This window comes from Globicephala melas, chromosome 6 (assembly GCF_963455315.2).
Source record: "Globicephala melas chromosome 6, mGloMel1.2, whole genome shotgun sequence".
Lineage (NCBI taxonomy): Eukaryota > Metazoa > Chordata > Mammalia > Artiodactyla > Delphinidae > Globicephala > Globicephala melas.
This window is the reverse complement of record NC_083319.1, coordinates 5,608,018-5,635,857: the sequence shown is the minus strand read 5'-3', so window position 1 is coordinate 5,635,857 and position 27,840 is coordinate 5,608,018. Positions and strand designations below refer to the sequence as shown.

General features: G+C 47.6%; 1 protein-coding gene across 7 annotated transcripts in view; it reads left to right on the top strand.

The window, feature by feature from the left end:
• Nucleotides 1-26,459, top strand: part of NUP214 (nucleoporin 214) — a 104,546-nt gene extending 78,087 nt beyond the window's left edge. For 6 of the 7 annotated variants that reach the window (XM_030838525.2, XM_030838526.2, XM_060300292.1 and 3 more), the window contains 6 exons: nucleotides 6,772-6,928; nucleotides 13,649-13,801; nucleotides 17,799-17,970; nucleotides 19,809-19,948; nucleotides 21,198-21,222; nucleotides 21,726-26,459. In XM_030838525.2, coding sequence (XP_030694385.2) covers nucleotides 6,772-6,928; nucleotides 13,649-13,801; nucleotides 17,799-17,970; nucleotides 19,809-19,948; nucleotides 21,198-21,222; nucleotides 21,726-21,759 — 681 coding nt within the window. In that variant the 3' untranslated portion in view covers nucleotides 21,760-26,459. The remainder of the gene's footprint in view (nucleotides 1-6,771; nucleotides 6,929-13,648; nucleotides 13,802-17,798; nucleotides 17,971-19,808; nucleotides 19,949-21,197; nucleotides 21,223-21,725) is intronic. The other variant, XM_060300293.1, reaches the window with a different exon arrangement.
• Nucleotides 26,460-27,840: the final 1,381 nt, after the last annotated feature.

Genomic DNA, 27,840 nt, shown 5'->3' with positions numbered 1-27,840 from the left:
ATAAACACACGAAAAGATAATCAGTAGTATTATAAACATTAGGAAAATGAAAATCAAAACCATAATGAGATACCACTCCACAACCACTAGCAGGCCTATAATTTTTTAAAAAAAACAAACAAAGAATAACAAGTATTGACAAAGATTGGAGAGATTGGAACCCTCGTATATTGCTGGTTGGAATGGAAAATGGTACAGCCATTGTGGAAAACAGGTTCCTTGAAAAGCTAAACATAGAACTGTCATATGACCCAGCAGTAGAACTCAGACACTTGGTCACCATTGCTCATTGCAGCATTATTCACAGTGGCCAAAAGATGGAAACAACCCAGTGTTCATCAACAGAGGATTGGATAAACAAAAGGTGGTCCGTTCATACATAGGAATATTATTCAGCCTTCAAAAGGAGTAAGGTGGTGATTCATATTACACATGAATAAATCGTGAATACATTATGTTAAGTAAAATAAGCCAGATATAAAAGGACAAATATTGTATGATTCCACTTGTATGGAATATTTAGAATCGGTAAATCCCTAGAGCCAGGAAGTAGATTAGAGCCTACCAGGACCTGGGGGGAGGAGGGACCAGGGAGTTCTTGTTTAATGGTTACAGAATTTCCGTTTTGGTGATGAAAAATTTTAGAAATGGTGGTAATTGTTGCACAACATTGTGAATATAATTAATGCCACTCAATTGTATACTAAAAGATGATTAAAAGGGCAAGATTTATGTCATACATATTTTACCACACGTTTTAAAACTTAAAGATGTAATATACCAAAACCATTGAATTTTATACTTTATAAATTTATTTATTTTTGGCTGCGTTGGGTCTTCGTTGCCACACGCGGGCTTTCTCTAGCTGCGGCGAGCAGGGGCCACTCTTCGTTGTGGTGCGTGGGCCTCTCATTGTGACGGCTTCTCTTGTTGAGGAGCACAGGCTTTAGGTGTGCAGGCTTCAGTAGTTGTGGCGTGTGGGCTTCAGTAGTTGTGGCTCGCAGACTCTAGAGCTGAGGCTCAGTAGTTGTGGCGCATGGGCTTAGTTGCTCCACGGCATGTGGGATCTTCCTGGACCAGGGCTCGAACCCGTGTCCCCTGCATTGGCAGGCAGATTCTTAACCACTGTGCCACCAGGGAAGTCCTGAATTTTATACTTTAAATCAGTGAGTTGTGTGGTATATGAATTATAATCCCAGTAAAGCTGCTTTTAAAAAAACAACAACAACAACAAATTGGAGTCTGAAAGACTTGCAAGTTCAGTATAAAAATCCTCTATTCACCTCTCCCCCAATTTTGCTGAGAGAAAGAAAGTAAAGCAGAAAGAACTTGCAGTCTTGCAACCTCCTGTTCCCTGAAACTGTTGAATCCAAAGGTAGCACTCCAGCCTAACTGCCCTCTGGCTCCAGGCTCCAACACTTACATGACAAATAAGCTAAGCCCTAAGCAAAGGCAGTGTTTGGCTAACCAGAGGTGGGTTTGTCTAAATCTGTGAACCAGTTCCCGATCAACTGGACACGTAGGGAGATCTGAATAATTGGTCTCGCACTCTCTGGGGAACACGCTAGCATTCCTCAGTCACACACCACCGTTCCTCTGTATAAAGTCCAGTATACCTAACCAACAAAAAAAGGTATGTAACACGTGAAGAAGCAAAATGAAAAGGGGGACCTACGGTCATACTTTAGAAATCAGCAAAAAAATAACCTACAGATGATCCAGTATTAGAACTAACAGGTAGAGACTTTATAATAACTGTCGTGCTCAAGGATTTACAGGAAAATTAAAGAATGGTTGAATAAGGAATCTCAGAAGAGAAATGGGAATTACAAAAACAAATAGAAAGTCAGTCTGTATCTGAAGTTGAAATCTAATATCCAAAATAAAAAACGATTAGACAGGTTAAACAGCAGAGTGAATACTACAGAAGAACAGTGAACTTGAAGATATGTCAATAGAAATTACCTAAAATGAAGCTCCGAGAGACTGAAAAAAAATTGGACGGAACATCAGTGACCTGTGCAACAGTATCAGGCAATTCAGCATAATGCAATCAGAGTCCCAGAAGGAGAGGAGACAGAATTGGTGAGAAAAAAATTTTTTGAAGAGACAATGGCCAGGCTTTTTCAAATTTGTTGAAGAACAGGAATCCACAAATCCAAGACACTCTGTGAACCTCAGAAAACCACCCCTGGACACAGCCTGGTTAAGCTTCTGAAAACCAAATACAAAAAGAAAACTTTTAAAGCAGCTGAAGAAAGAATATTGATGACATAAAGAGAAACAATGTATTGTGCAGTTAATAACAAGGTATTAAATATGTGACAACCGTGGCAAAAAGGCAAAAAGAACATCTTTGCTACCTTGGAGTAAATCAGTGCTTCTCAACCGGTATCGATTTTGCCCCCCGGGGGAATTTCACAATCACAACATCTGGAGACACGTTCCCCGGGGGAATTTCACAATCACAACGTCTGGAGACACGTTTGATCCTCATGAGTGGGGGACGCTACTGGCATCTCGTGGGTAGAGGCTACACATCCTACAGCCCTCCAAAACAAAGAATTATGTGGCCCAAAATGTCAATAATGCCACTGTGAAGAAACCATTAGGAAGACAAAGATTTCTTAGAACACAAAAAAGCACTAACCATAAAAGAAGAAATTGAAAAATGGGATTTCATTAAAATTACAAACTTATGCTCATCAAAAGACTTTGTTATGAAAATGAAAAGGCAAGGTATAGACTGGGAGAAAATATTTACAATACATAAATTAAAGGACTTCTGTGCAGAATATGTAAAGAACTCCTATGACTCAAAAATAAAAAGACACCTCAATTTTAAAATAAGCAAAATACTTGGACAGCTGCTTTACAAAAGGGGCTGTGCAGATGGCCAATAAGCACATGAAAACTTGCTCAGCATTGTTAGTCATCAGAGAAATGCAGATTAAAACCATGAGATACTATGTCATACCTGTAGAATTACTGAAATTTAAGAACCAACAAAACCAAATGTGGAAAAGATCTAGAGTGACTAGATCTCGTAATGCGTTGCTGGCTGGTGGGAAGGTAAATGGTGCGGCCACTTTGGAAGACCATCTGGCAAATTCTCAGTAAGTTAAATATACACTGATTTTAGGGTTTAGCAATTCTAGTCCTAGGTATTCCCCCAAAAGAAATGAAAATATATACTCACAGACAGACTTCTATCAGAATGTTCATAGCAGCTTTGTTGATGATAGCCCACACCTGGAAACAGTCCAGATGTTCATCGGCAGGGGAATAGTAGACCCTGGCGTCCTCACACAGTGGAATACTATTCAGCAATAAGAAGGGAAGGACGGCTAATGGCGTGCAACCATAGGGGTGGCTCTCAAGAGCATATGTTGTGTGTAGCGAGGTCATTTAGGCAAGAAATGAAGTAAAGGCATCCAGATTGGCAAGGAGGAAGTAAAACTATGCATCTGCAGGTAACATGATCATGTATATAGAAATCCCAAAGGAATCCACTACAGAACTAGAACTAATGAATGGGACCAGCAAGTTTGCAGGATGCAAGATCAATATATAAAAATTAATTGTATTTCTGTACATTTTCAACAAACCATCTGAAAATGAAATTAAGAAAACAGTTCGTTTTCAGTATCATGGAAAGGAGTAAAATACTTAGAAATACATTTAACAGAAGTGCAAAACGTGTGCTCTGAATACAATGAAACATTGTTTAAAGAAATTAAAGGTGATCTAAATAAGTGCAAGGACATGCTGTGTTTATGGATCAGAAGATTTAATGTTGTTAAAATGGCAGTAGAGAACCAGGACTGTGAAAATTAATTTAACATTCATGCCGGGATTCAGTAATGAGTAAGACAGGCAAAAGTGGTTAGCTATGTCCATAGAGCTTACATTTGGCGGGGTGGGGAGGGGTGTCCGTCTTTATTAAAACAGTTTCATTTCAAATAGTTAATTTAAGTACTATGAAGACAGTAAAGCAGGATGATGTGGCAGTAATCAGGGAAGCTGATTTAGGTTCGATAGTCCGGAAATGCCTTTCTGAAGAAGTCTCATAAATGTCTGTTTTTACGTTTGTTTCTTTGAATCAGGATCAAGTCAGCCTCACTCACTGAGATCGGCTGGTAGTTCTCTGCAGCCTCTGTATCTATAAATTGCCCTCCCAGGACCGCCTCTCTTTTATTTCCCCTCATAGTACAGTTGATGAACAAAGCAGATCGTTGGTCCTTTGGAGATCCCTGCAGTGTAGCACCCTGTTACTTCCTGTGAAATGGTGCTTGGGTCTGGAGGCTGGACGAGATTCACAGGGTTTTTTGGCAACCTTATTAGGCTGGATCTTGAACACTAGCTCTCTATTCAATGATATAAAGGAATTAGTTTTTTAGACACGATAATGTTATTATGGTTATGGTTCATGTTTCAGAGCTTTATGCTGGAAGATCCGTGGATGAAATGGTGAGATGTCTGGGATTTACTTCATACTAATAAAGGCTGAGGGGAAGAAAATGGGGCTCTGGGTAACACTCAACTGGCTGTGAGTTAGCGGGTGAAACTGGGTGATGGGTACATGGGTTCATTATGCTCCTCCATCTATACTTTTGAGATTTTCCATAATTTAAAGTTTTAAAAACTATTGTTATTTATTGTAGTTAAAATGAATGGAATACTCCAACCCGCTTCTGAGGATGCAATAACTGTCGATTCACATTCACTTCAGTGAAGTGCTACCCGTTTCTATTCATTTCTGCAGATATCCATTACTTTTCAAATGATGGGGTTTTTTTTGTTTGTTTTTTTGCGGTACGCGGGCCTCTCACTGTTGTGGCCTCTCCCATTGCAGAGCACAGGCTCCGGACGCGCAGGCTCAGCGGCCATGGCTCATGGGCCCAGCCGCTCCGCGGCATGTGGGACCTTCCTGGACCGGGGCACGAACCCGTGTCCCCTGAATAGGCAGGCAGACTCTCAACCACCGCGCCACCAGGGAAGCCCTCAAATGATGTTTTAAAAAATGAGTTGAGCCATCTGAAATTGCTGCGTTCGGTGGGGTTTTTGTTTTGGTTTTTTCCTTGTAGGGCAAAAATGTCCGTATAGTGGCAGTTTCCTATGTTTCAGCCTGATGCGTGGAAGTCAGCCAAGAAACCTGATATTTTCTGTTTTCCGCGTGCAGGCGTAGTTGTCACATCTTCGTTCCTTTGAAAGTCAGTTTACTAGTTATCAAAGCCTGTGCTCTTATGGTTGGATTTCATTCCAAGTTTTAAAAAGCTGTTACTCGTCATTAAATGGTTGTAGTAAACAGTTCCTGTTGTTTTTAAAGAAGTTTAAAGAGGGAAAAAGAAAAGGAGAGAGACCTAGGCAAGTACATTAAGTATGTTGCCCTCAGGTAAAAATTAGCTTGTCGTGTCCAAGGCACAAAAGACTGGTGTGACTGTACCAAGTGCGGGGGGGTGATAGAAGACGATGCCAAGAGATGGATGGGGCCAAGTCATGTGTATCTTTCAGAACTTGTAAGCAGGAGTGAAATGTTTTGACTGCCATTTTCAAGGATCTAGCTGCTGTGTGAACACAGATTGTAGGGGTAGCAGAACGTCAGTAAAGTTGTCATATGGTCCAGGCAGAAAGTCACGGTACGGGGGCTCAGAGCAGGGATGTGCTGGGGCATGTTTCAGGGGCAGGCTGCTAGAGGTTTGACCGTTGTGGGGATTAAATAATTATTTGTAAAGTGCGTAGAAAAGTGCCTAGCACAGAGAAAGTGCTCGATCATTGGTTCATTATCGTCATTGTCAAAATACTGAACAGCAACCATTTTTTGAGCGTGTAAATTACATTTTAGGCACTTTTCTGAAGGGCACTACCTTCCTAGCTCATTTATTGATATTTCACTCACTGTTTTGAGGTGGGTGGTTTATTTTGCCAGAAAGAAGAGGGACTTGTACACTTCTCTGGTTCCCCCCCCCTCCCCTTTGAAGGGACTCCTGTAAGGTTCCTGTGCACAGCGACCCATTTCTAATGGCCCATCGTATTCCACGTTATCAGCCAGGGAGATATCATACTTAACTAATCATTAATTGTCCCTCAAATCTAGCCCTGGTCTCCCTTAAAGAACCAGTTTCTAAACAAAAATACAGTGTGTGGTGCCTGATACAGCTTTGTGTCAGCACGTGCTCACCATCCTCTGAGCATAAGATTTGCAAACTTGGACAGAATTCAGCTGTGGTCATCGTTTCAACAGTGGAGCTAATTTAAGCTCATTTCTGCAGTACTGGGGAAGTCATTACGAAATAAAAGCGCGCAAATTGGGAGAAAAGACAGTGTGAATCCCTTATCGTCGGTTGCTGATGAGGTCAGCCAAACACTAGAGGAATTAAAATAATTGGTGCTCATCATAACCTAGACATGTTTTTAAACTTTCGCATTTGGGGGCGCTTTTGAGGGTTTGGTTTTCCTGCCCCTGGCGTCATGTCCAGCAGAGACTGCAGGCAGCAGGGCAGATGAACTGTTAAAACTCCCACCTACCATAAATGATGTTTTCAGAGAACTGTGCACATAGAAGAACTTGAGAACTTGTGATTGTAGAGAGTGTTCCTGTGCAGAGCTCAGCTTCCTTTGTGGGTGTTAGAGCATCTGCACCAGAACTAATCAGCGTTCTCTTGCTTCTTCCACTTGCGCAGCTGTGAGTGCCTCCTCTCCGTGGATGTGGCCTGCCATTTTACCGTGACCTCTCATCTTATCGTGCTTCCTGTCCCTTTTGTTTTTTAGCAGTCGTCCTCTTCCAGCGGCAGCGTGTTTGGGTCTGGAAACACTGGAAGAGGGGGAGGTTTCTTCAGTGGCCTTGGAGGGAAACCCAGCCAAGACGCAGCCAACAAAAACCCATTCAGCTCGGCCAGCGGGGGCTTTGGAGCTACAGCCACCCCAAGTAAGTTAAGAAAGTTTTCCCAGTCTCTTGGTCCCCTGACGTCATCGTCATCCTCGTGGTGTTATCAAAGCTTCAGTGACAAGTGTAGACAGGAAAGAAAGGTCTAGAAGGCCCATTTAAAATATCTACCCCGAAGCAGTGTGATCTGTTTTGATTTTGTTTTTTATTTTTGGTTTTCTAATGAGATGTCCTATATAATCATGGAAAGACATCAGAGCTGCAGGGAGAGAGGATCTGTGTATTGAGCTACTCCCCTCTTCTCTCCCAAGGCCCAAATTGCTCTGTTTCTTAGGATTGAAATGACTTGAAATGAATGCAAGCAGACAGGCGTAAAAGAGCAGCAGAACCAGCTGGGTGTGCTTGAAGGAGCATCTGGATTTTCATTTGTGTTGGACTCTCTTTGAATTTGCTTTAAAATTCAGCTACTGTAGAGAAATGTCACACAAAAGTTGAAGCCGTCATTATTTCTCATCTCTTACGTTTTCGTCTTGTTTTCAAATGAAGCTGTATCTTTCTGCCGGCACTTTCTTCTCCAGCTGATTCCTTGTTGATGTCTGTTCATGGTTGGAAATGAAAGAAATGTGTTTGTTTAAATCTTCTAAAAATATATATCCTGCTGCCAGTAGAGACTGAGATGGGAAGTCGGGCACCTGTCACCTTCATCTTAGCTTCTCTTGTTTAATACGCTCTACCAGAAGCTTCTCTCTTCTGTTGTGCTATACGCGATCTTCATGCGAGAGCTCGTGTTCCATAGACAGAACAGATGTTTCCTTGATATTAAGGCTCATGTAGTTAAAAAGCAAAACTCTTTGCTGAGACTCCTGGAGTCACAGATCAGTTACTTTGATGTCACTGTTCATCTAGTAATATATAAGGAGAGATTATAGTGAAGACACACATAGCTTTAAACTTGTGAAATTATATAATCAGAAGTTTGTGTTCTGCTAGGAGGAATTTAGTACCTTGAATGAAGGGATCTTAGAAGTCAAGCCTAGTAACAGTTTTCAGAAGCCGTTTCTGCAGATGAACTCTTACGCAGAATCCTTATACATAGAACAGAGAAAAACAGGGTATTCAGAAGCAGGGGCCAAGAACCAGCAGTACTCCTGGGTGGTTTCCCCATCTTTTTCCCAGCTATCAGCACGCAACTGCAGGGCTCCATAACACGTACTTTGAAAACGTGATCCTCGGGTGTCAGTCTCCCTTTTCCAATCAAGAAACAAGCCAGAACGGTTAGGTGATTTTTAGTTACAAAGCCAGAAAGTGGCAGACCTAGAACTCAGCTAGATCGTGCATAAGGTGCCAAACACAGCGTCTGGCACAGAACAGGCATTTGATAAAACATGCTAGTGAGAAATGTGGGTTTGTCCCATGGGCAGATTATTGTCTGCAAGATTGTGTTACTAGCCTATTTTGTTAAGACGTGGGTGTGTCATATCTTTGTAAGAAATCCTTTCCTCCTGTCAGATTCACCTTTAATGCCGTGGCTCTTACCTGGCAGAAAATGGCCTTCTCTCAGTGCTGGGCTGGAGCTGGTCTGTACCGGCTCAGGAGAGCCAGCTTGCACGTTTCTCCCCAGCTCCCTGTTCAGTGACATCAGGGAGTAGTTATGTACACCACAGTAACTGGACAGTGCTACAGATCGGGGACAGACGCCCCCTGCCCAGCCCCGACCTGTTGTTCGTAGGCACACCATTGTTTCTAATTCTTTAATTCTGGTTTAAAATAAACATATATCTGTTCTTGATACCAGACACCTGCAGGTCTTCATCTCCTAAACGTCAGCTGTTGTAAACCAGCAGTTTACTTTCACATTTAAGGGAAGTTTAAGTGAATTTGAAAGTATGCAGGAAAGATTTAGCATTATTTTGGTTTTTAAAACTGCGTAATTTGCTAGTGAAACGGACAAGAGCTTCTGTAGCCCTGAGGACCAAGTGCAGGATGAGAGGAAGGAACAGTGGAGAAGGAGCTGGAAGGCCCCTGGGGAGGACACTGGCCTCGCCACAGAACTGAGAACGCTTTCTGCAGGTCACAGGGGCGGCCTCTTTCTCTTCGGGCGACCGTGCGGCGTGTGATCCTCTGAGCAGCACAGTTTCCTGCCCTGTGTGGATGGGCTCCCGGCTCTTTTCCTGCCTGCCAAACACTTCCTTCCCTGCTCTTTCCCTCTCCTTTTTCCCTGTCATCGTGGGGTGTGTCCCCATTGTCATCCACGTTATCACAGGAGTCTCCAGACTCCCCTCTCTGCCTGCTGTCTCCTACACTGTGGTCTAGAAACCTGTACCAAATTGAATGTCTTAAAACTCTTTCATTTTGCCACTCTCCCTACTCAGAACCCTTTGGCAATGTCCCACTAACCAAGTCCAGACCAACTCCTTGGGCTATAATGCAGGGCCCTCCATGAGCCCTGACACACTTTTCTGACTTCGAATTCCTTCGCCTGCGCACGCGCTCACACACACACCCCCTCACTTCTCCCTGCTTCAGTGCCAGGGTTCACACTGCTTCCCACACGCCGCTCCTCTGAACCTGCCGTTCCTTTCAGCATGAATGTACGTCTTCCTCTGCAGCGTGGCCGAAAGGTCACGAGGATGCACAGTGATCTCTCCCTCTCTGGAATCCTGCAGCCCTTATGCTCTGTTCTTTCACGAGCCATCAGCAGAAGGGAACTCATCTTTACTGATCACCTGCTGTGCGCCAGTTGTTCAGTGTGTGCGGTCTAATCACCTCTCACAACAGTATTTTCAGATGTGGCCGTCCCCATTTTACCAATAAGGAAGTAGGTTCAGAGTGGGAATGTTGACTTCCAGTGGTAACAGCCATTAAGTGGCATAAGGAGGGTTTCATCCCGGCATGTGTGCAGAGCTCTGATCCACTGTGTTGCCTGCTGAGATCGTCTGGCCTCGCCATGGAATGGAACACCTCCCCATGCGCCTTGTCTGACAGCCCTTGTGATCACTCCGCATGGCATCGAACATGCTCCCCTGCAGATAGATATCTGAGCACAGATTGGGCGGCCAGCAGTTCCCTTGGTGACATTTAGGCCCCAGGCTGCCTGGTCCTGGAGCTGCCCTCTTTAGGCCTGAGGAGTAATTGGAACTATGCATTGATCGAGAAAGACAAGCTAGGAACATTGGTGCTTGGAGCTGGCGTGTTCTATATCCAGAAGCTCACACTAGAAAGGTTTCTTCTCTCTCTCTTCCCCGAGACTCTACCATAGATACAGTTAACCCCTGGGGGTCCTGTGAATTGCTACCTGTAAGGCCCTATTGCCTCCTTGAGTCTTGTCCTAAAGACACTGGTGAGAACAGTTCTCAGCACATTCTTTCTGCACAGGGGCTTGAAAGACATGTTTGTGTGAGGATGAAGGAGTCATTTGATGAGAATCCTTTGGTCCCACAAGGCTCCTTCTACTACTGTTCTTTAAGAGAATGTCTTGGGAAGGTATCCTGGACGAGGGCTTCCTGAGAACTGCCTTCTCAGTGTGTGTTGAATTCTCGTCTAGTGACTTTAGACCTGCAGAATGACGTGGGACCTGGTCTCTGTGATGTTATTTATATCAAGTATCATTTAATTTAAATTGGGTCAGACCCTGTTGTTGGATTTTGCTAGTGTTTTTGCCAAATAAAAGACCATGGAGGATCCACGTTGCACCAGTGGGGGGAAGCCCAAAGCGGATGCCACTGTGACCCATTCTTGGAACCCCCAGTGGAGGTCATCCGGTGGCTCTGCAGAGACAGGCTTTCTTACTGGCTAGTTCACAAGTGAAGAAGTCTCTTCCACAGTGAAATATTGTTCCAACAGCCAAGACACCATATTCTCAAGAGCCAGAGACTGTTATTTTGGAGCCACTAGGAGAAAACTGAGAAGCACATTGTTGGCCATAGAGACAGAGAGAAGCAGACATCCCATCGTTTAATGCTACTTTGTTTCAGAGCAGCTTAAATAAATCCTAAAATGTTTCAACATGCAGAGCTCCTTTGGAGACTACAAATGACAGCTGTTAAAACTTGAATGGCTTGATTCTAGTGATCTTTGCAAAATGAAAAGGGTTTAACTTTCTGCAGCTGACCTGCTCTGTTTTATTGTATTGAACTTGATTGGGATAGGAAACATGATTGGCAGGAGATAAGTTAAACAGAGAGGGAAGTCCTATTTTCTAGGGCTACCTTATGCCTGACTAGGGGCTTTCCATACATTAATTCATTCAGTCTTCCCAGCAGCCTTGCCTGGGCACAGTGGCTGTCCCATTATATGTATGAGGAAACTGGGACTTGGGAAGGTTAAGACCTTGCCCCACAGTTATTAGGTTTTCGAAGCCAGGGCTGACTGCACAGCTCATTTATTCCACTGTCATATCTGTGAACATCTTAAAGACAAAGGAGTCTTAAAGGATAAAGGGATAAAGAAGCCCGAAGACTTCTAAATGTTCTCTGACTTCTCTAGAATTTGTCTTCCAGCACTGTCCCAGTAAAATCATTTCATCTCTGTATTTCTGATTTCTCCAAGAGGAGCTCTAGCCTCTAATCTTGTACTTGAATTTGTTTGCTATTTGGAATTTTTGCCTTGGTAGCGCTAACAAAGTCAGAAAATTGCAGTCCTCTGTTCTTGAAATACCAAATAAAAGGAATGGCTGAGAAGCCTGGTTTTGTACTGCCGTTGGAGGAATCTGGTGTAACCTTCAGCCGGCTCACTAGGGGAAGGATCAGACTGCTCAGGAGGGCATTTTGCAGACTCTACCAGAGGGTATATAGTCCCGTGCGACCGTATGTGAAGGTGGTGAAAAGGAATCCGTTATCCACTCCTGCTCTCAGTGCCTGACCTACTCACAGCCAAGCTCCCACACTGTCAGCAATAGCTTTACAGAGCAGGTGAGCCTGCGGTGGGCCGAGGCTCTGTGTTATTGGTGCCTACAGACATTTGAGGTGGTTGTGTCCCTGAGGTGAGGCTCCTCACTTCTTGGCCTGCAGGTCAAGAGCACTGCAAGCGGAAGTAGTAACGGAGTTGCATCTCACACTGGGGTGGGATTGGCAGCAGAGCGAGATGAGAGACCCTGGCGCTGACGGGCTAGTGGTAGACCACCTCTGCAGACGGCCCGACTTGCAGAGTTATTCGCCCTCCACTCTTTTCCTTTCCGTCACCTTCTCCGTGAGCGCCTGACAGGCTTGGGGGAAGACTGGCCTGTGCAGGTGCTTGTAGGCCTCGCTTGGTGACATGGAGTCAATGCCCCGGAGCACGTCATTTCAGCCTCCTGTCCATGCCTGTGGCTTTGGGCAGTGATCCCATTTCAGCAGAGCTTCTTGCTGCCTTACTGTGGGTGCAAACTCATTTTAATAAAACGTGCATCCAGACATGGTGGGGAAATGTGAGTTACCCCTCCCCTCTCCCCCCGGAAAAGAGTTAAAGAAAAATTCCTGTTACTTAGTGTGCTGTTTGTACTCTCTCCAAGCACTTCTGTGTATTTGACTTTGGCTGTTTATACGTTGCCTGTCAGATTCACATTTCTTGTAACAAAATACTTCTCACCCATCTTGGTTTTTAGTAGTTCACTTCCTTATTTTTTTTTTAATTAATTAATTTATGTGGCTCCAGTGGGGTTTAGTTGCGGCACGCGGGATCTTCGTTGCAGCATGTGGGGTCTTTTGTTGTGGCACGCGGGCTTCTCTCTAGTTGCAGTGCACGGGCTCAGTAGTTGCAGCACACAGGCTCTCTAGTTGTGGCTCGCAGGCTCTAGAGTGTGCGGGCTTGGTAGTTGGCAGCGCACGGGCTTAGTTGCCCCGCGACGTGTGGGATCTTAGTTCCCCGACCAGGGATCGAACCTGTGTCCCCTGCATTCGAAGGCGGATTCTTAACCACTGGACCACCAGGAAAGTCCCTCATTTCCGTTTTTCCTTTAAGTCTTGGAGCCGATTCAGTGTGTAGCTGCAGGAGCGACCCACTAGATAAGCCTCTGAAAGGTCAAGGGCTTAACTGAACCTCTTAGAAAGAGGAAATCAGACTGGAAGTCTTGCTGGCCCCTTACATTCTTCAGAGCATGCCTAGCTCCTATCAGATCAGAGGTAGGAGCAGCAGGGTTTTTCCTGTTTCGTCTGCCCTTCTCTGCACAGATCAAGCAGTGGCAAGCATGCCCAGCTAGACGGTAAAAGCAGAACGCTGGAAGCCACCGCGCTCGGTTTGGATTCTCTCTTTGTTTTCTCTAGTTTGACAAAATTTGAAGTTGGTCTTCATACGAGGAGATCCATGAAAACCAGCCCTGTTCTTCAGAAGCAAATGGTCTCGTGTGCAGCTGCGGGGTTGGTCCTGTGTTGGACATACCTGTGATACCTGTGGGCACGCAGGTACCTTTCTGCAGAAGAGCCTCTTCACTGGGACCTGTTGCGGCCCCGTTGTTTTGTGCCTGTAGAATCACGACAGGAAGTCCTGAGCCTGAGCACCGGAATGATTAAAGACTTGTCATCAAGATGCATGCAGGGCTTCCCTGGTGGCGCAGTGGCTGAGAGTCCGCCTGCCGATGCGGGGGACGCGGGTTCGTGCCCCGGTCCGGGAAGATCCCACATGCCGCGGAGCACACAAGGTCGTCTCAGCGACCTTGGATCCTCGACTTCTCTATCATTCCCTTCTCCGCAGACACCTAGTGAGGTTCCTTCCTTCTCTGTTCTGAGAAGCAGATAAGGACATTTTTCTCCCTCTGATCTCCCTCATACGTGTTCTTCATCTCTTCAGATACCTCTAACCTTTTTGGAAACAGTGGAGCCAAGACGTTTGGTGGCTTTGCCAGCTCATCATTTGGAGACCAGAAACCTGCTGGCACCTTTAGCTCTGGAGGAGGAAGTGTGGCCTCCCAAGGCTTTGGGTTTTCCACTCCAAGTAAAACAGGTACTCCTATGCCTGTTAGCTGTGGTTATTGTTAGATGCGTATTTAACATTGCATAGACCTCTGGAAGGAGAGCTCTCTGGGGTGTTCTCAGGGGAGAGTATGGAGTATGGATGAAGGGACCTTTTCCCCAAAATTCATTTTCTAATTATCGAGCATCTACTACGTTTCTGACGCTGTTCTAGGTCTCCTGAGACATGTTAAAAAGCACAGAATGCACAGCATGCAGCCCTGAAGAGAACTTCCATGTTTTCTTAGGGAAGAAAGCATTGTGAATACTTAGTTGCATTTAACAACCAAAGTGAGGGAACATATAAGACCGTGATAACTGAAATAGAAACAAGAAAGCATCCTAAGTCAGATTTGCTTGGATGCCCATTACCTGTGATGGGCAAGACAGATTATTTATTTAATTTCTTATGTCTATATCATTCGTCCTCCTTCCCAAATCACTTTTTTTTGTACTTGTGAGTGTAACATACATAAATGTATTGATATTCCTGTACATATACAGTATCCACGTATCATAACTCTGCAGCTCAATTAATTTTTGCAGTTGGAATATACCCATGTAGTCAGGAATAAAGAACGTTACAGTACTACTTTTTATCCCAGCATTACTTTTAAAGTATACATTTATAAACTGTGTGGCTTCTTACAATCATGTATTATTACACTTATAATTAAAAATTTTAAAGAACAATATATGTTTACCTGCAAAACCGTACTTCATCTCTGTCAGCTGCCCCTCTATCCTATTTCTGTCTCTGAGATCTACAGAGGGGATCTGTGCATACCTGCCCTTGTTGTGTGGAAGATTGTGTGAAAAGACTTTTTTAAGGCAGGGGGTCAAGGGGGAGGATATTTGCTGAGCAAGCAGTTCTTCAAAATAAAGCAAATGCCCCGCAGGTGAGCGGGCAGGATACTTCTCCCTTGTGTGTATCTGAATTTATGGGGGGGTTGCAGAGGAAGGACCCTACCAGAGGAGCAGATGCCTGGGTGGCTCTGACTGAGGAGCAGAACTGCCCCAAATTAGTACCTGGAATCCCACCTTTTAGAACCGAAATTGCTGAGGTTTCTGCATGCACTGTGCACCTTTACTCAGACCCGTGCCTGGGCTGGGTTAGTCTATGAGTGCTAGTTTTTTTAAACTCCTTCCTAGAACCTAAAATGGACTAGAAATGAGCATCACAGCTTTATTCTGCCGCCACCCTTCCCTGCAGTGAATGATTTAAAAATGAAAGTGCTACAAAGGTTTTGGTCCTGCTTGACAAGGCAAATATTATTTGACTAAGAAATTTTAGGTTATTAATCATCAAGACTTTTAAATTTACTTTTTCAGGAACCTGATCATGTTTTCTTCGATTCTTGTGTTTATCTTCTATGTTGTTCCTTATCCTGGGATCATGTCCCAGTTGATCTGAGAATTTGCCCCTTTTATTTTTGCAGTCTGAGAGAAAATGTGTCCTCCCATGTTTCAGAATATTTTTCCTATTTGATTACTTGCCCCATGAAACCACCTAGATTGAGGTCTCGAGGGATTTTTAGATTGATGGTTTGGATGGGTCTCTGAAATCCCAAAAGTGCCCATCCTCCCTTGAGTACAGTTGCAGTAGAAAATAATACCACTGGAGATCATTTGAGGAGAGAACAGGAAGTGGGACAGACTGAAAATGACCTTCCTGCCACCCCCAGTCCACTGGGGTCACCCCACTGCTCTGTCAGTGGAGTTGCTGGATTTGGTGGTAGTGGCAGGGGGCAGCGTGGCATGTAGTGGTGAGGGGATGGGTAGTCTTGTGAGTCACTCAGCCCTGTTCCAATCCCAGCTCTACTGCTCACCAGCTGGCTCAGCGTAGATGAGAGACATGTTCTCTGAGCCTCGGGGTCCTCACCTGTGAAGGAGGGAGTCCCAGGTTTGTTGGGAGGATTGAAACAAACTGGTGTACAGCACCTGGCACGTGGAGGGCCCTCAGTAAATCAGAAATCTTATTATCATTGAGTGCTACTAAATTTCTGTCTCTTCTGGAGGAGAAAAAATATAAGCATCTAATAAAATTGGAACCCCCCTAGCATCAGGAGTGAGTTGCCTGTCTCCAGAAATAAAGCCCAAGTGACCATTCTCTTCTGTTTCACATAGCTGTGACATGGATTCGTTGTTTTGGGGGCATTTGTGTGTGTGTGTGTGTGTGTGTGTGCGCGCGCACGCATGCATGTGTGCGCTTAATCTCCTCCCCTTCCTGTCCAGTATACTTTCTGTATCATTGTGACTTCTCATTTTTCACTCACCTTCCACCAAGAACTCTGAACACTATTGAGTACAAGGCACTAGATAAAGGCCTGTGTGTCCAGGAAGAAAGTGTAACCAGATCTGTGATCAGTCTTAAATAATTCAACTGCAAGGGTTTTTTAGCACTTTTTTTTTTTTTCCAGTCTGTTATATTTGTAACCCAACAGTCTCCATTATCATGGCTTGGAATTTCACTCAAGGTTTTAAAATACAGAATGTAAACCCAAACGTGAGCCCGCACAGAAAGCACCTTCTCAGTTGTGCTTCTGCTGTTCATGGTAAATAACCAAACGATTGAACCACAAAGTAGCAGCTAACTAAGGCGTTCAGCTGACAGCTTTTCGTGTCCAGCGGTTGATCTTCCCTGTTGCAGGTGGCCGAAGCTTGTGCTGTGATTACGCTCATAGTAAGAAGGCCTGAGTGATCCCTCTGTCAACGGGATTCACTTTCTGAAGGGACGAGAATGAGGTCCCCGTCTCCCTGGGCAAATCGCCTCCTGGCTCTGCCTGGGCCACCACTCCTCCCTTCAGCATGTAGCTCCTGGGCCGATGGTCACTGTAAGAAATGCTGCCCTTTAGAGCACACGTCCTGTACTGTTTTGCTCTGTTCTGCTCAATAGATACTCAGCAAGTGTCTCTGCTAATAGCCTAGAGTGATGTATGCAGTATCTTGGGGTTTGGGAACCCTCCCCAGGAGCAGAAGGAACAGTTAGGGAAGGACCTTCTGTCTTCCCGCCTGATGGGCATCCGGCAATCAGGGGAGGTGGCCTGGGCACGCCTGGCCCTTCCTGTGCGGTCACCTGCATGCGTGCCACCCCTGCAGGCCTGTGTCCACGTGAGTGAGAGCGCTGGGAGCCTGCCCAGGGGGTCGTGGACTCAGGGCTCTCCTCCCGGCTGATTGATTGCCTTATCACATTTATGCAGCAGCCTTCCTCCAGACAAGAAACGGCGTGCTTTTTTATTGAGGAGTAGTTCCTGACTGCAGAGAGAGCATTTTTTAAAAATTCTTCTGTACAGGGAGAGAAAGACTCCTGTGAGAGATGTGAGAGCTCTCAGGCTCTAAATAAGTAAAAAGCACCTGGCCGAGCGTCAGCCTCTCCATCTCCTCTGTAACCCGGCTCGCAGATTCTCCCTGAGAGGGGATTTGAGCCTCTAATTTTATAATTTGTGTTTCCATGAAGCGAGATGCCTTGCCTATGTGATGATAAGTAATAAACTCTGACCACTTTGACAGCTGGGTAGGGATCGGCGCTTTTGAGCGTGACTTTTCAGTGAGGAGTCTCAAAACATGGCAGAGGGTCTGGGCGGGGGTCTGCCGTGCGTGGGGTTGGTTCTTGGTGGCAGTCGGATCTCACGAGACTTGGAGCTGATGAGTCCAGCTTGCCTCTGGGAGGGCCAGGGAGCTCGCAGACAAACATGGAGTCTGCTGGATTCTTAGAACTCCAAGGAGCTCTCCTACATGGACCCCAGACCCCTCTGCTAGAAATGGAGGGGGTGGCGGGTTGGGTTGGGTTTGGGTTTGGGTTTGGGTTTGTTATTTTGCTGGTAGAAAGGGTGTTGCCCTTTGCTGTAGTGTTTTGAATCTGAGTTTCTAACGTACTTTCCCCTTTCTCCTCCCTCTTTTGATTTGGTTTCTCACTGCTCATTGTCTTCTCTTCCTGTCTCCTTCTTTCTTTCTCCCTGTTTCTGTTTGTTTGCCTCTGTTTTGCTCAGGTGGCTTCGGTGCTGCTCCAGTGTTTGGCAGCCCTCCTACTTTTGGGGGATCCCCTGGGTTTGGAGGGGTGCCAGCATTCGGTTCAGCCCCAGCCTTTACAAGCCCTCTGGGCTCGACGGGAGGCAAAGTGTTCGGAGAGGGTACCGCGGCCGCCAGCGCGGGAGGATTCGGGTAAGCCCCCCATAGAGGCCTGGGCAAACCCACAGGCTCAGGTCAGCAGAAGCACTGGGGCCCAGTACTGCTGCTTTGAAAAGAAAGTTCTTCTGTTTCCCCTACTCTCAACTGAGCTGAAAGCCCCTCCCTTGAAATCAGCAAACCAGTCGCTCCAGGATTCCTGTTGTCTCCAGGGGAAGGTTCGTGTCTTCCAAGGCAGACTCTGTCCAGTACGCGGTGGACGTCCGCCGTGTTGCTGTCCCCTGATACGTGGCGTCGTGGCTGGCAGATCCCTGTTCTCCTGGTGGAGCTACAGGGTTGGTTAGAGGAAGAGAAACAGTCTCACCGTGGCTGCTGTACAGCCAGGATTGCCCCTTGTGTGGTGACTTCTGTTAGGAGACTCTGAATGAACAGTTTCTAATCACATTCTTTCCTCTTGGGATTGTTGTGCAGAAGGCCCATTGTCCTTGAGCAAACAACTCCTTGTGTCCCCTGCTCCGCCCCAGACCCCCAGAGTGGGTCTTCGGTGCACAGTCCCCTGGGCCAGCTTCCTTAGGCACTGCCTGGGCCCCGTGCGTGTTTCAGAGTCTCCACGACTGCTCAGCCTTCAAGGCAGCTCTCACTCCCTTGTGCATATCCTCACTTGAAAATGCCATATTAGAGATTTGCTTTTAAGGGCCCCAGAAATTCGGTCTGGTTACCAGAACCCCATGGAAAAAATAGCCTTCACCACACCACAAATTCCCAGTAAAATATATGTGGTGATGACTACAAAGTGTCTCCTTCAAAGGAGGTGTGGAGTCGGAGATTAACGTCTTACAGGCCTCTCGCTGTCCCTGTCCTCAGCACTGGCTCAGGATGTGTAAAGCTAGAGGGTTGGGGAGTGGAGCCAGGGGCTTGTTTGGGAGAGCTGTCAGGGTACATGGGATGAGGGTTGGCCAGGTGAAAGCATCTTTATCTTGAAAATAAACTCAAGTGGACCCCTTATTCATGCCCTTTCCTCTCCATGAAGGATGCTGCCGCAGCAGTGCCGGCGAATTTCAGGGAAAGTGAGCAAGTCGATGTATTGCTCCTTAGATTTCGTGCAGAGACCAATGGGTCTTTTAAGTTTCTCCCAGGAAGTCAGGAAACCCCAAGACTTAAAAGTTAAGAAAAGCTTTTAAAGGAGAGTTGGGATCGACTTAAGCCAGTATCCTGGCAGGTTCTGACTGTTCTCGCCAGTGACCGCCCGGCACATAATGCTGCAAAGTTGGTGGAAGGTTCGTGGTTGACTAGGAATCTTGAGGGTTTTATTTATTTATTTGAAACCAGCTATTTTCTTCACTAGTAAAAAAAAAAAAAAAAAAAAAGTATCAGATTCTGCCTTGGCTGGGGGCTCTCCCACATAAATCCTGACTGGCTGGTTCCATTTTTTCCAGCAGAGCTGAGTACCAGCTTTGGTTTGAAATCTCCGCAAGAGCCTGTCACCTTTTTTCAGGTCCCTGGCCAGGAAACTGTATCTGACCCCGACTGACATCTGAGGGGTTCCCACAGGCGCACACGAGAGACCCGAGGCAGGAGAGGCATTAGAGTAGGACCAGTGACGTGGAATTTCCAGACAGTGGGGGAGAACTCAAACACTGGGCAAGGGGGGTTTCATATGGCGTCCCTTTATTTTTCTTCCCGAAGCTGAGGTGAAGGTTGGCTCTGGGCTCTAGGCTGTTTGTTCTGAGAGGCGGCCACTTTAAACCAAGCAAGTCACCTCGAATCACGCGAGTCTCACTTCCTGAGACTCGGGAGGGGGGATGAGGCCGTCGGGCGGCAGAGTGACCGCGTGGCCACGCTTAACCGCAGCCTCATTTCTCGCCGGAACCCAGGTTTGGGAGCAGCAGCAACACCACGTCCTTCGGCACCCTCGCCAGTCAGAACGCCCCGACGTTCGGATCGCTGTCCCAACAGTCTTCTGCGTTCGGGGCCCAGAGCGCGGGATTCTCCGCCTTCGGGTCAGGCAGCGGAGGTAGGCAGCCAGACCTCTTCCCTCACCGTGGTCCCTCCTTTCGTCTCCTCAGTAAATGCCTGGACACCCCCGGCCCAAAAAAACAAGAATGAGTGGTTTTACCTGGTTGTTCAGTGTAGTATTTTAAAAGCCAAAAGTGCTTGAAAGACAAAATGTTCTTTTTAGGTTTTAATTAGATTTGTAACGCTGTGCTGTTTCTTACCAAGTAAAGAAATGGCTGACCTGATTTTTCTCTCAAGATTTGAGGACCCCCCAAAATAACCTTGATTTAAAAATCAGGTTCCACTAAACCTTGATTTAAAAATCAGACTCAAAAAATAAGATATAGAAAAAAATAAAAATAAGACGTAGAGACTTTACAAAATGTCTTTCATTGGTTTGACACTCCGCTTCTCCACATAGTACAGTGTGTGCATTCTGCTTTTATCCTTGCACCACACTTATTAGACACAGAAGTTAGGCATCGTTATTATTTTACAAATGACGCAAAAACTCCAAGGAACCAGTTTGCCCAAAGGGCCAGACAGTGAGCAGCAGAGCCAGGCCTAGAACCCGCGTGTCTTGCTGCTCCGGCCTCAAGAAGAAGAGGAAGCAAGTGGATGGGAGAAGTAGAAAAAACATACTTTCCCGACGCAGTGGATCTGTGTGGCACGGTGCAGCAGTAAGAGGGTGCCTACCCAAGACCCTCTGCCAGTGCCCGCCAGGGAGGGGGGGAGAACCCTGAAATAAAAGACCACAGCACTTCCTGCCCGCCCGGACCTGCAGGCAGTGCAGGAGGAGGGAGACAAAGGGAGGGAAAGAATGCAGCCTAGAGACCACCTTTGTCTTCCAAGTGTGTGGTGGTGTTTTTTGGGGGTTTTTTGTTTGTTTTTTTCTTTTGGCTGCGTTGGGTCTTTGGGTCTTTGTTGCTGTGCGGGCTTTCTCTAGTTGCGACGAGCAGGGGCTACTCTTTGTTGCGGTGCAGGGGCTTCTCATTGCGGTGGCTTCTCTTGTTGCAGAGCACAGGCTCTAGGTGTGTGGGCTTCAGTAGTTGCAGCATGTGGGCTCAGTAGTTGTGGCTCATGGCTCTAGAGCGCAGGCTCAGTAGTTGTGGCGCACGGGCTCAGTTGCTCCGCGGCATGTGGGATCTCCCCAGACCAGGGCTCGAACCCGTGTCTCCTGCATTGTCAGGCAGATTCTTAGCCACTGCGCCACGGGAAGTCCCGTGTGTGTGTGTGTGTTTTAACTGCACCCTTTTCCTCTTTTTCAGGATTTAGCTTTGGATCATCTAGCTCGTAAGTATCTATCTTCAGTTATTTTGAGTCATTAATGAAGGATGAAAGAGTGTGTGGTATGTGAAAATACTAGTCTCTGCTCTGTTTGTACGTTCTGTGCCCATTTTTCCTGGTTTAAAAGCTTGTCCTGGCAGCATGGTGGTCTGGCAGCAGGCTTTGGGTTCTGTGGACTTGATGATCTCGGGCATGTGGCAGGAGGTGCCCGGCTTGGCGTCTCCTCAAGGGCTGAGCCTGAGAGGAGATTGTGCCTCCTGATGAGCAAAGTCTGGAAGGCAGGACTCGAGAGATGCTTTTGCTTATTTTGTGTTGGTGTCTCAGGAGCTTCCTGGGCTCCAAGCCGATTACCAAGTCTTATTTTTTTGATCCTCGCTCTATGCTTCTGTGTAGAACTGCATGACATTAAAAATTCAGGGTCCGGAACTTTGAACACAGGGAGTGGCACAAGCCCTGAAGCCCTTCCTCAGAGCAGGAGCTGATCTGCCTCTCCCGGCGCTTCCTTGCAGGTCTGTCCAGGGCTTTGGTGGCTGGAGAAGCTGAGTGGGTGTCGGTGTTCCTTTCCGTTCCTGTGACCAACTGCGTTCTCAGCTCCCCTTCACTGAGAAACCCTGGAGCAGTCCTTTGAACTGGACGTTCTCGTTGAAATACACACCCCGAAAGAAACAGCAGAAACCAAACTCCAGAGATGCCTGATTGCTTGTTTTGTTTTATATTTTGTGTTGGTTGTTCCCCCCCACACACGCTATTAAACTGTTCGGCCTGTTTCCATACAGAATGTATGTGGGCTTTTTCAGGTCACAGCCAAGGAGAGAGGTTTCCTCATTCCTCTGGGTCTGAGAAACCTGCACAGCCTGCCATCAGCCAGCAGCATGTGTCTTCAAAGACGGCTGCCAAAAGGATCCAGCATAGGTTACGGATAGGCAGGCGCTTCTCCCAGACGCTCTCCCCTGGTCTCCTCGGACTGGGGCCCTCCCCAGGGGGAAGAGGTTGAGTGCTGGCCAGCGCCTTTTTGAGGCCGTAACTCGGTGTCTTTTCTTCACGTCCTTTTTGCTATTGAGTATGAGGCCCCTCAAGGTGTCAACTTCGTGATTGAGTAGAGGGAAGGAAACTCACTTATGCAGGCATTAGCTGAGTTTCGGAAGAGGTATTAACACCTCAGCGTACAGGTAGCTGTGAGGCAGGCGTGGAAAACCTGCCAGGGGGTGCTGGTGACAGGTGTGCTGCCCTTGGAACACCTCTGCTCATCCTCTCAGTTTGGCTCTTGGGCTCTGTGTGTCCCACGGCTAATTTCTTATACTCTGGCGGCGAGGTGGACAGTTGATTGAGAAACAGCTTTTATCTCCAGTAGGTGACGGTGACATTGGTGACCACTCCTTGCTCCTATCTATGAACCGCAGTGCACATAACCCTTGGGTAGACCCGGGAGTGAGAAGATGTTGCTACTGCCCGATGCCACCAGGCAAGTGTTGGCTAGGGTGGCCTAGAGGTCGTGACTTTGGTCTCATTAAAGTGCTTGTAATGCAGTGTTCTTAGGCCTGTGATGTCCTAGCCAGTTGCTGGCAAACAAGGACTGCCTTGCACCAAAGCGTAGGCATAAGAATTTGTTATCTTTCAGGCTCAGGATAGGACAGCGCTTTGGCTTGGGTCATCAGCAGGGGAGGGTTGGAAAGGGACAGTTATTTAGATTTTTATATATTGGAAAGTTGTATTTTGAAAGGTGTTAATAAAAGTTTTCCATGTGATTGAATTTGTCGCATTACAGCCAGTATGACCTGGCTGGTTCTATTGGCTTGTTGGGAGGGTAGACCCCGGGGAGGTACCCTGGGCCACAGCCTGCCCTGCCGGTCCTGGCTCTGCTAGGGGCTCTGTGTAAAGTACAAACTCAGAAGCCCCAGTCTGGCAGGTTCTGATTCAGTAGGACTGAAATTGGTACTGGACGCCCTCCGGCTGAAGGCAGTAGTTTCTTACACTCATCAGAAGAGGAGTCTCCTAAGTGCGGCACGTTGGGTTTCAGGAATCCCAGACCGGAATTGGGCCCCTGGGTGACTTATCCTGTTTTCTGTGCAGTTTATGAGAGGAGAGTGAGAGTCTGTTCGTATGTTCCATTCATCAGGGCGTCTGCCTCCTTCAAAGAGCTTGGACTTCAGTCATTTAACGGGTACCCTCTTTGGTTTTTGTGGAACTGAAGAGCCCGTCTCCACCTGTTCTCATGTGAGGCCCCCCCAGCCACAGAGCCAGTCCCCAGACGTCCACACGGGGCTCATTCCTCCCACGTGTGCTCTCCCTAGTTCGTACACAGGGCCATCTTGAGACAAAGGAATTCGAGCGTTGATGGGAACAGCTCGCGGTGGAGGGCCTTGCTTTAAGGGAGCAACGTGACTAAATGGCAGGAGCTGACCTGCCTCCGCGTGTCCTCCTCCTGACCGGCACCCAGACAGAGCCATCTCCTGCGCTTATGTTTCCCCCCAGAGGCTCTTTTTTATAAATAGAAGCTGGTTTGGCCTAAACCCTTGACCTCAAATTCTCTGTGTAATCCTCCATCGAGGTGGCATGTGACATCTCTCCCTAAGGCCGTATCAGCTGAGCTCGGCCAGATAACGCCCCGGCACTCACTGTGGGGCGCGGCGGCCACCAGGGAATGGATGGCTGGTGTGGGAGCCCCTCTGAGTTCCTTTTTTGGGGTCGATTTCGCTGGTGGGTGACAGGGGTCATCTCAGAGTGCAGCCAGCATGCGTCCCCTGAAACCCAAGCTCCCAGGATGCTGGGCAGGGAATGCACGGTGGCTCCAGCCTGCCCGGGGAGGAGATGGTGGGGCTGCGCCTTCCCCAAATAGGGGCAGACGGAGAGCAGCCGCGAGTGTGAGGGTCATGTCCCCGTGAGAAGGGACCGTGACCGCAGATGGGCCCGGGAGGGCGCCTGCTTAACCAAGCTGTGGCGCAGGAGGCCTCCACTTCAGTCTGAGATTCTGCCTCAGCAGAGCTGAGTTGGTCCCTTCAAGCTGTGTTTTCGATAAGCTTCACAGGTGAGTCCCACGCAGATGGTCCATGGTCCACATTTAGAGAAACCTGTTAATGGCAATAACTATAAATATCTTCTTCCTGTGGAGCGTCTGAAAGAGACCCGCACTCCCACGGCTGTGTTGATTTTGCCGTGAGTCCAGGGTAAGGGATCTTTCTGAAACTGTTGATGAGGGGCACTGAGTTTAAGTTTCAGCTGCATTTTGGGCACCTGCTCAAAAAGGAAACACAAAAGCACAGGTGGGCTGTCAGCGCCTTCCTGTTCGGCAGCTTCTGAACGCCGCCTCTGTGAGGTCTCCCCGATCAACGGGTGGGAGGAGGTCCCCTCCTTGACCTCATCCTGTCTCCCGACGCGACTCAGTCCCTGTCTCTGGTCGCCACGTTGTGCTTCAGACAAAGTCCTGGAGGACGAGGGGCAGGTGTCCTGCACCCTCCTGAGCTTGGCTCTGTCACCCTTTCCTTTTCTCTTCAGTTCCCGCTCGGTTTCCTCACAGAGCGCCTGCCCAGTGCTCCCGGGCATCGGCCGGCTCTCCTGCTGCTTCTGGGTGTCACCTGCTGGGCGGAAAGCAGGGGCAGGTGTACCTCCCGGCCCTGGGCTTCCGGGATCAGTCTCTTCCTCCTCCTCCTACCCCGGTTCTCTGATTTGTCTGTTCCTTCATCACTCACAGGAGGAAAAAAAAGCAATTAGACTGAGATGGTTTTAGCCCCCAAACCTCCTCTGTCTTCAGAATGTTTCCTACGGAACGTTTGTATACTCAGCCAAAATAAGAATGGTCCCACGGTCAGATAAGTTGGGGAAAAGAATGGACAGAATGAAATGTAACACGTCTTTTTATCGGACTCTTTTGAGCCTTTAGTACGCAAATTTGCTTTGTAAATCAGTAAGATGCAATAGTCTGCCATTTCCCAAATACTTTTACCGTGGAACCTTTCTGCTGGAGCCAGCTTCCTTGAAACTCATCCTCGCTTCATCGTCGGTGTCGCTGGACAAAAGCATAGCTTATTTACTTCCTGCAGGTTGTGTTTCCAGTGCACGTTCCTCTCTCTCGTATTCAGTGATAATAGTAGTGATAGTTCGTTGAATGATTACTGTCTGCATGTTTAACTTAACATCTTCCAGATGAGAGTGAGACCAAGAGAGTAAGCAGTTTGCTGAGTCCTAAGCCGGGCAGCGGTGGAGCCAGAAGGAACCGGGACAGTGCCTGCTGCCCTGCCCCGCACCGCACCCGCCTGCCCTCGGCTGGGCCCTGGCCGTCCACCGCTGGCTCTCGTGATCGTCCTCCCTCAAGGTGGTCGTTCATTCTAGAGGCAGTACCTGCCCAGTTGTGCCAGGGACACTGCCGAGCCCTCACATGCCTGTCGTGTCTACCCCCACGGAAAGGAGCTGACACTGGGTGTGGACCACGGTAAACGCGCTGCCCGTTGTGTAGTCGGTTGCCGCCGTTCTGCTGCTCCAACTTGTGCGTGATCACTCGACTGAACCAAAACCCCAGCGGGGCGGGACGGGGGCGGGGCTGAGTCTGTGGTGCCGGCGTTGGCGCACACCATGTACAGATGGGGGCTCGCGTCCGCTTCCGGAGGAGGAAGGCGATCAGACCCCGGATGAAGCAGCTGGCCCCACGCCCTCTGGCTGTCCAGGCCCCTCCTTCCTCCGCCGTTTCCTCCGGGCTCTGGCTTTGAGGCTTTCCAGAGTCCCACAGGCGGTCGGCCACAGACCCACCGAGGCGGCAGTTACTCCATTGTTCCGCCCCTCTCTGCTCATGAGTGGAGTCCCGTCCATTCCACAGCCCTGGCCAGAGATTCTCCACGTCGTTCGCGGCCCTAGCCCGCCAGCTGCAGAGAGTGAGTCAGTGTGGTGATGGGGGCGCGGGGCAGGCCCGGACCGCACGTCGCGGCAAGTCCAGCTCATCGCTCCTCCCGGCCTCCCTCCACCTCCGCTCCCGCTGGCCCAAGCGGGAATCAAAGAAGCCGGCATCTGGGGGCCGAAGATGATCCTGTTCGATTCTATCCTCAATACAGAAGGGAATTCAGACCCAAAACAGGGAAGAAAGTGACTCAATCCAGCAAGTAGAGTTTATTGCTTAAGGTCATGTGTGTGTCTGGGCTCGAATCCCATCATAGCTGTGTGACTTAAGGCAAGTCACTTAACCTCTCTGAGCCCCAGTTTTATCATCTGTAAAAAGGGAGAATGATAATATATTTGTCTAGGTTTGTTGACGATTAAATGAGACATTATATATAAAGCTGGTGTTATTATTATTATCATCATCATTTATTAGAGTGAGAGCAGAAGGCTAAGTTCCCCATTCCTGACCCACTTCTCATTTACGGCACTCAGTATAATGGCAGTAATCAAAGAGCTAAAATGAGTCTGCTGCAAGATCTGAGTCGCTTGCTCTCTTAGCTGTTTATACTCCAAAACAAATGAGCTCAACTGTCCAGAGGTAAAATCTTGCTCAGAGCATTACAACTTAAAGATACACATGATGGCTCAGCTTGTGCAATAGATGTTCCCTGGATAAGAAAAGTATCCACAGTTAAACTCGTGGTGAACATTTTATTTTCATGTTTTCAGCCATGCAATAAAAATCAATTATTGAAAGTCACGGGAATTCCCTGATGGCACAGTGGTTAAGAATCCGCCTGCCAATGCAGGGGACATGGGTTCGAGCCCTGGTCCGGGAAGATCCCACATGCTGTGGAGCAACTAAGCCCATGTGCCACAACTACTGAGCCTGCGCTCTAGAGCCCGCAAGCCACAACTACTGAGCCCGTGTGCCACAACTACTGAAGCCCGTGTGCCTAGAGCCTGTGCTCCGCAACAAGAGAAGCCACTGCAATGAGAAGCCCGCGTACCGCAACAAAGAGTAGCCCCCGCTCGCCGCAACTAGAGAAAGCCTGTGCGCAGCAACGAAGACCCAACACAGCCAAAATTTAAAAATAAATAAATTTATTTTTTAAAAAAAGTCTCATCATGGGAATCTAGCTATAACGTGGGTCCCTGTGGTCTCTGAAGGACTAAGGGGTGGCAGGAACACGTGGTCCATTTGAGACTTTGGCTTGTCCACGGGTGCCTGTCGCTCAAAGGTACAAACCAGTGGGCCCTGCCTCCTCCCACTTTTGGCAGTTCACCCAGAGCTGTCCCTCATCGCTCTTGGGTGTCCCTAAATGCCCTCTCTGCACAATTTTCCCCAATGGAATGGCACCCATGAAGGTGAGATTTCACTTTCCAGTAGTCCATGTTAAAGTGAGGTCTCTCAAAATGCTCTGGGCCTGAAACTGGAACCTGCAAATACACAGAAATTAAAACCCTGCCTTTGAAGAAGCTTCTAGTCTGATTTTTACTGTACAGATGAGCCTTTTCATGATGGTGTCCATCCACTGCCTCTTGGATATAAAATCAGAATGTACCTTGGGCTTCTCTCAAACTCATTTTTATTTCCAGTGGCTCATCTTACCTATAAAGGAGTATTTTGTGTCACAGTGATTGGATTGGGGTATCTGGAATGAGAAGGGGCCCCAGCTCTGCTCATCATTTAATGCTGATCAGGGCATCAGAGCAACTTGCCTGAGTAGATAGAGTTATTCTGTCCGAAAGTCAATT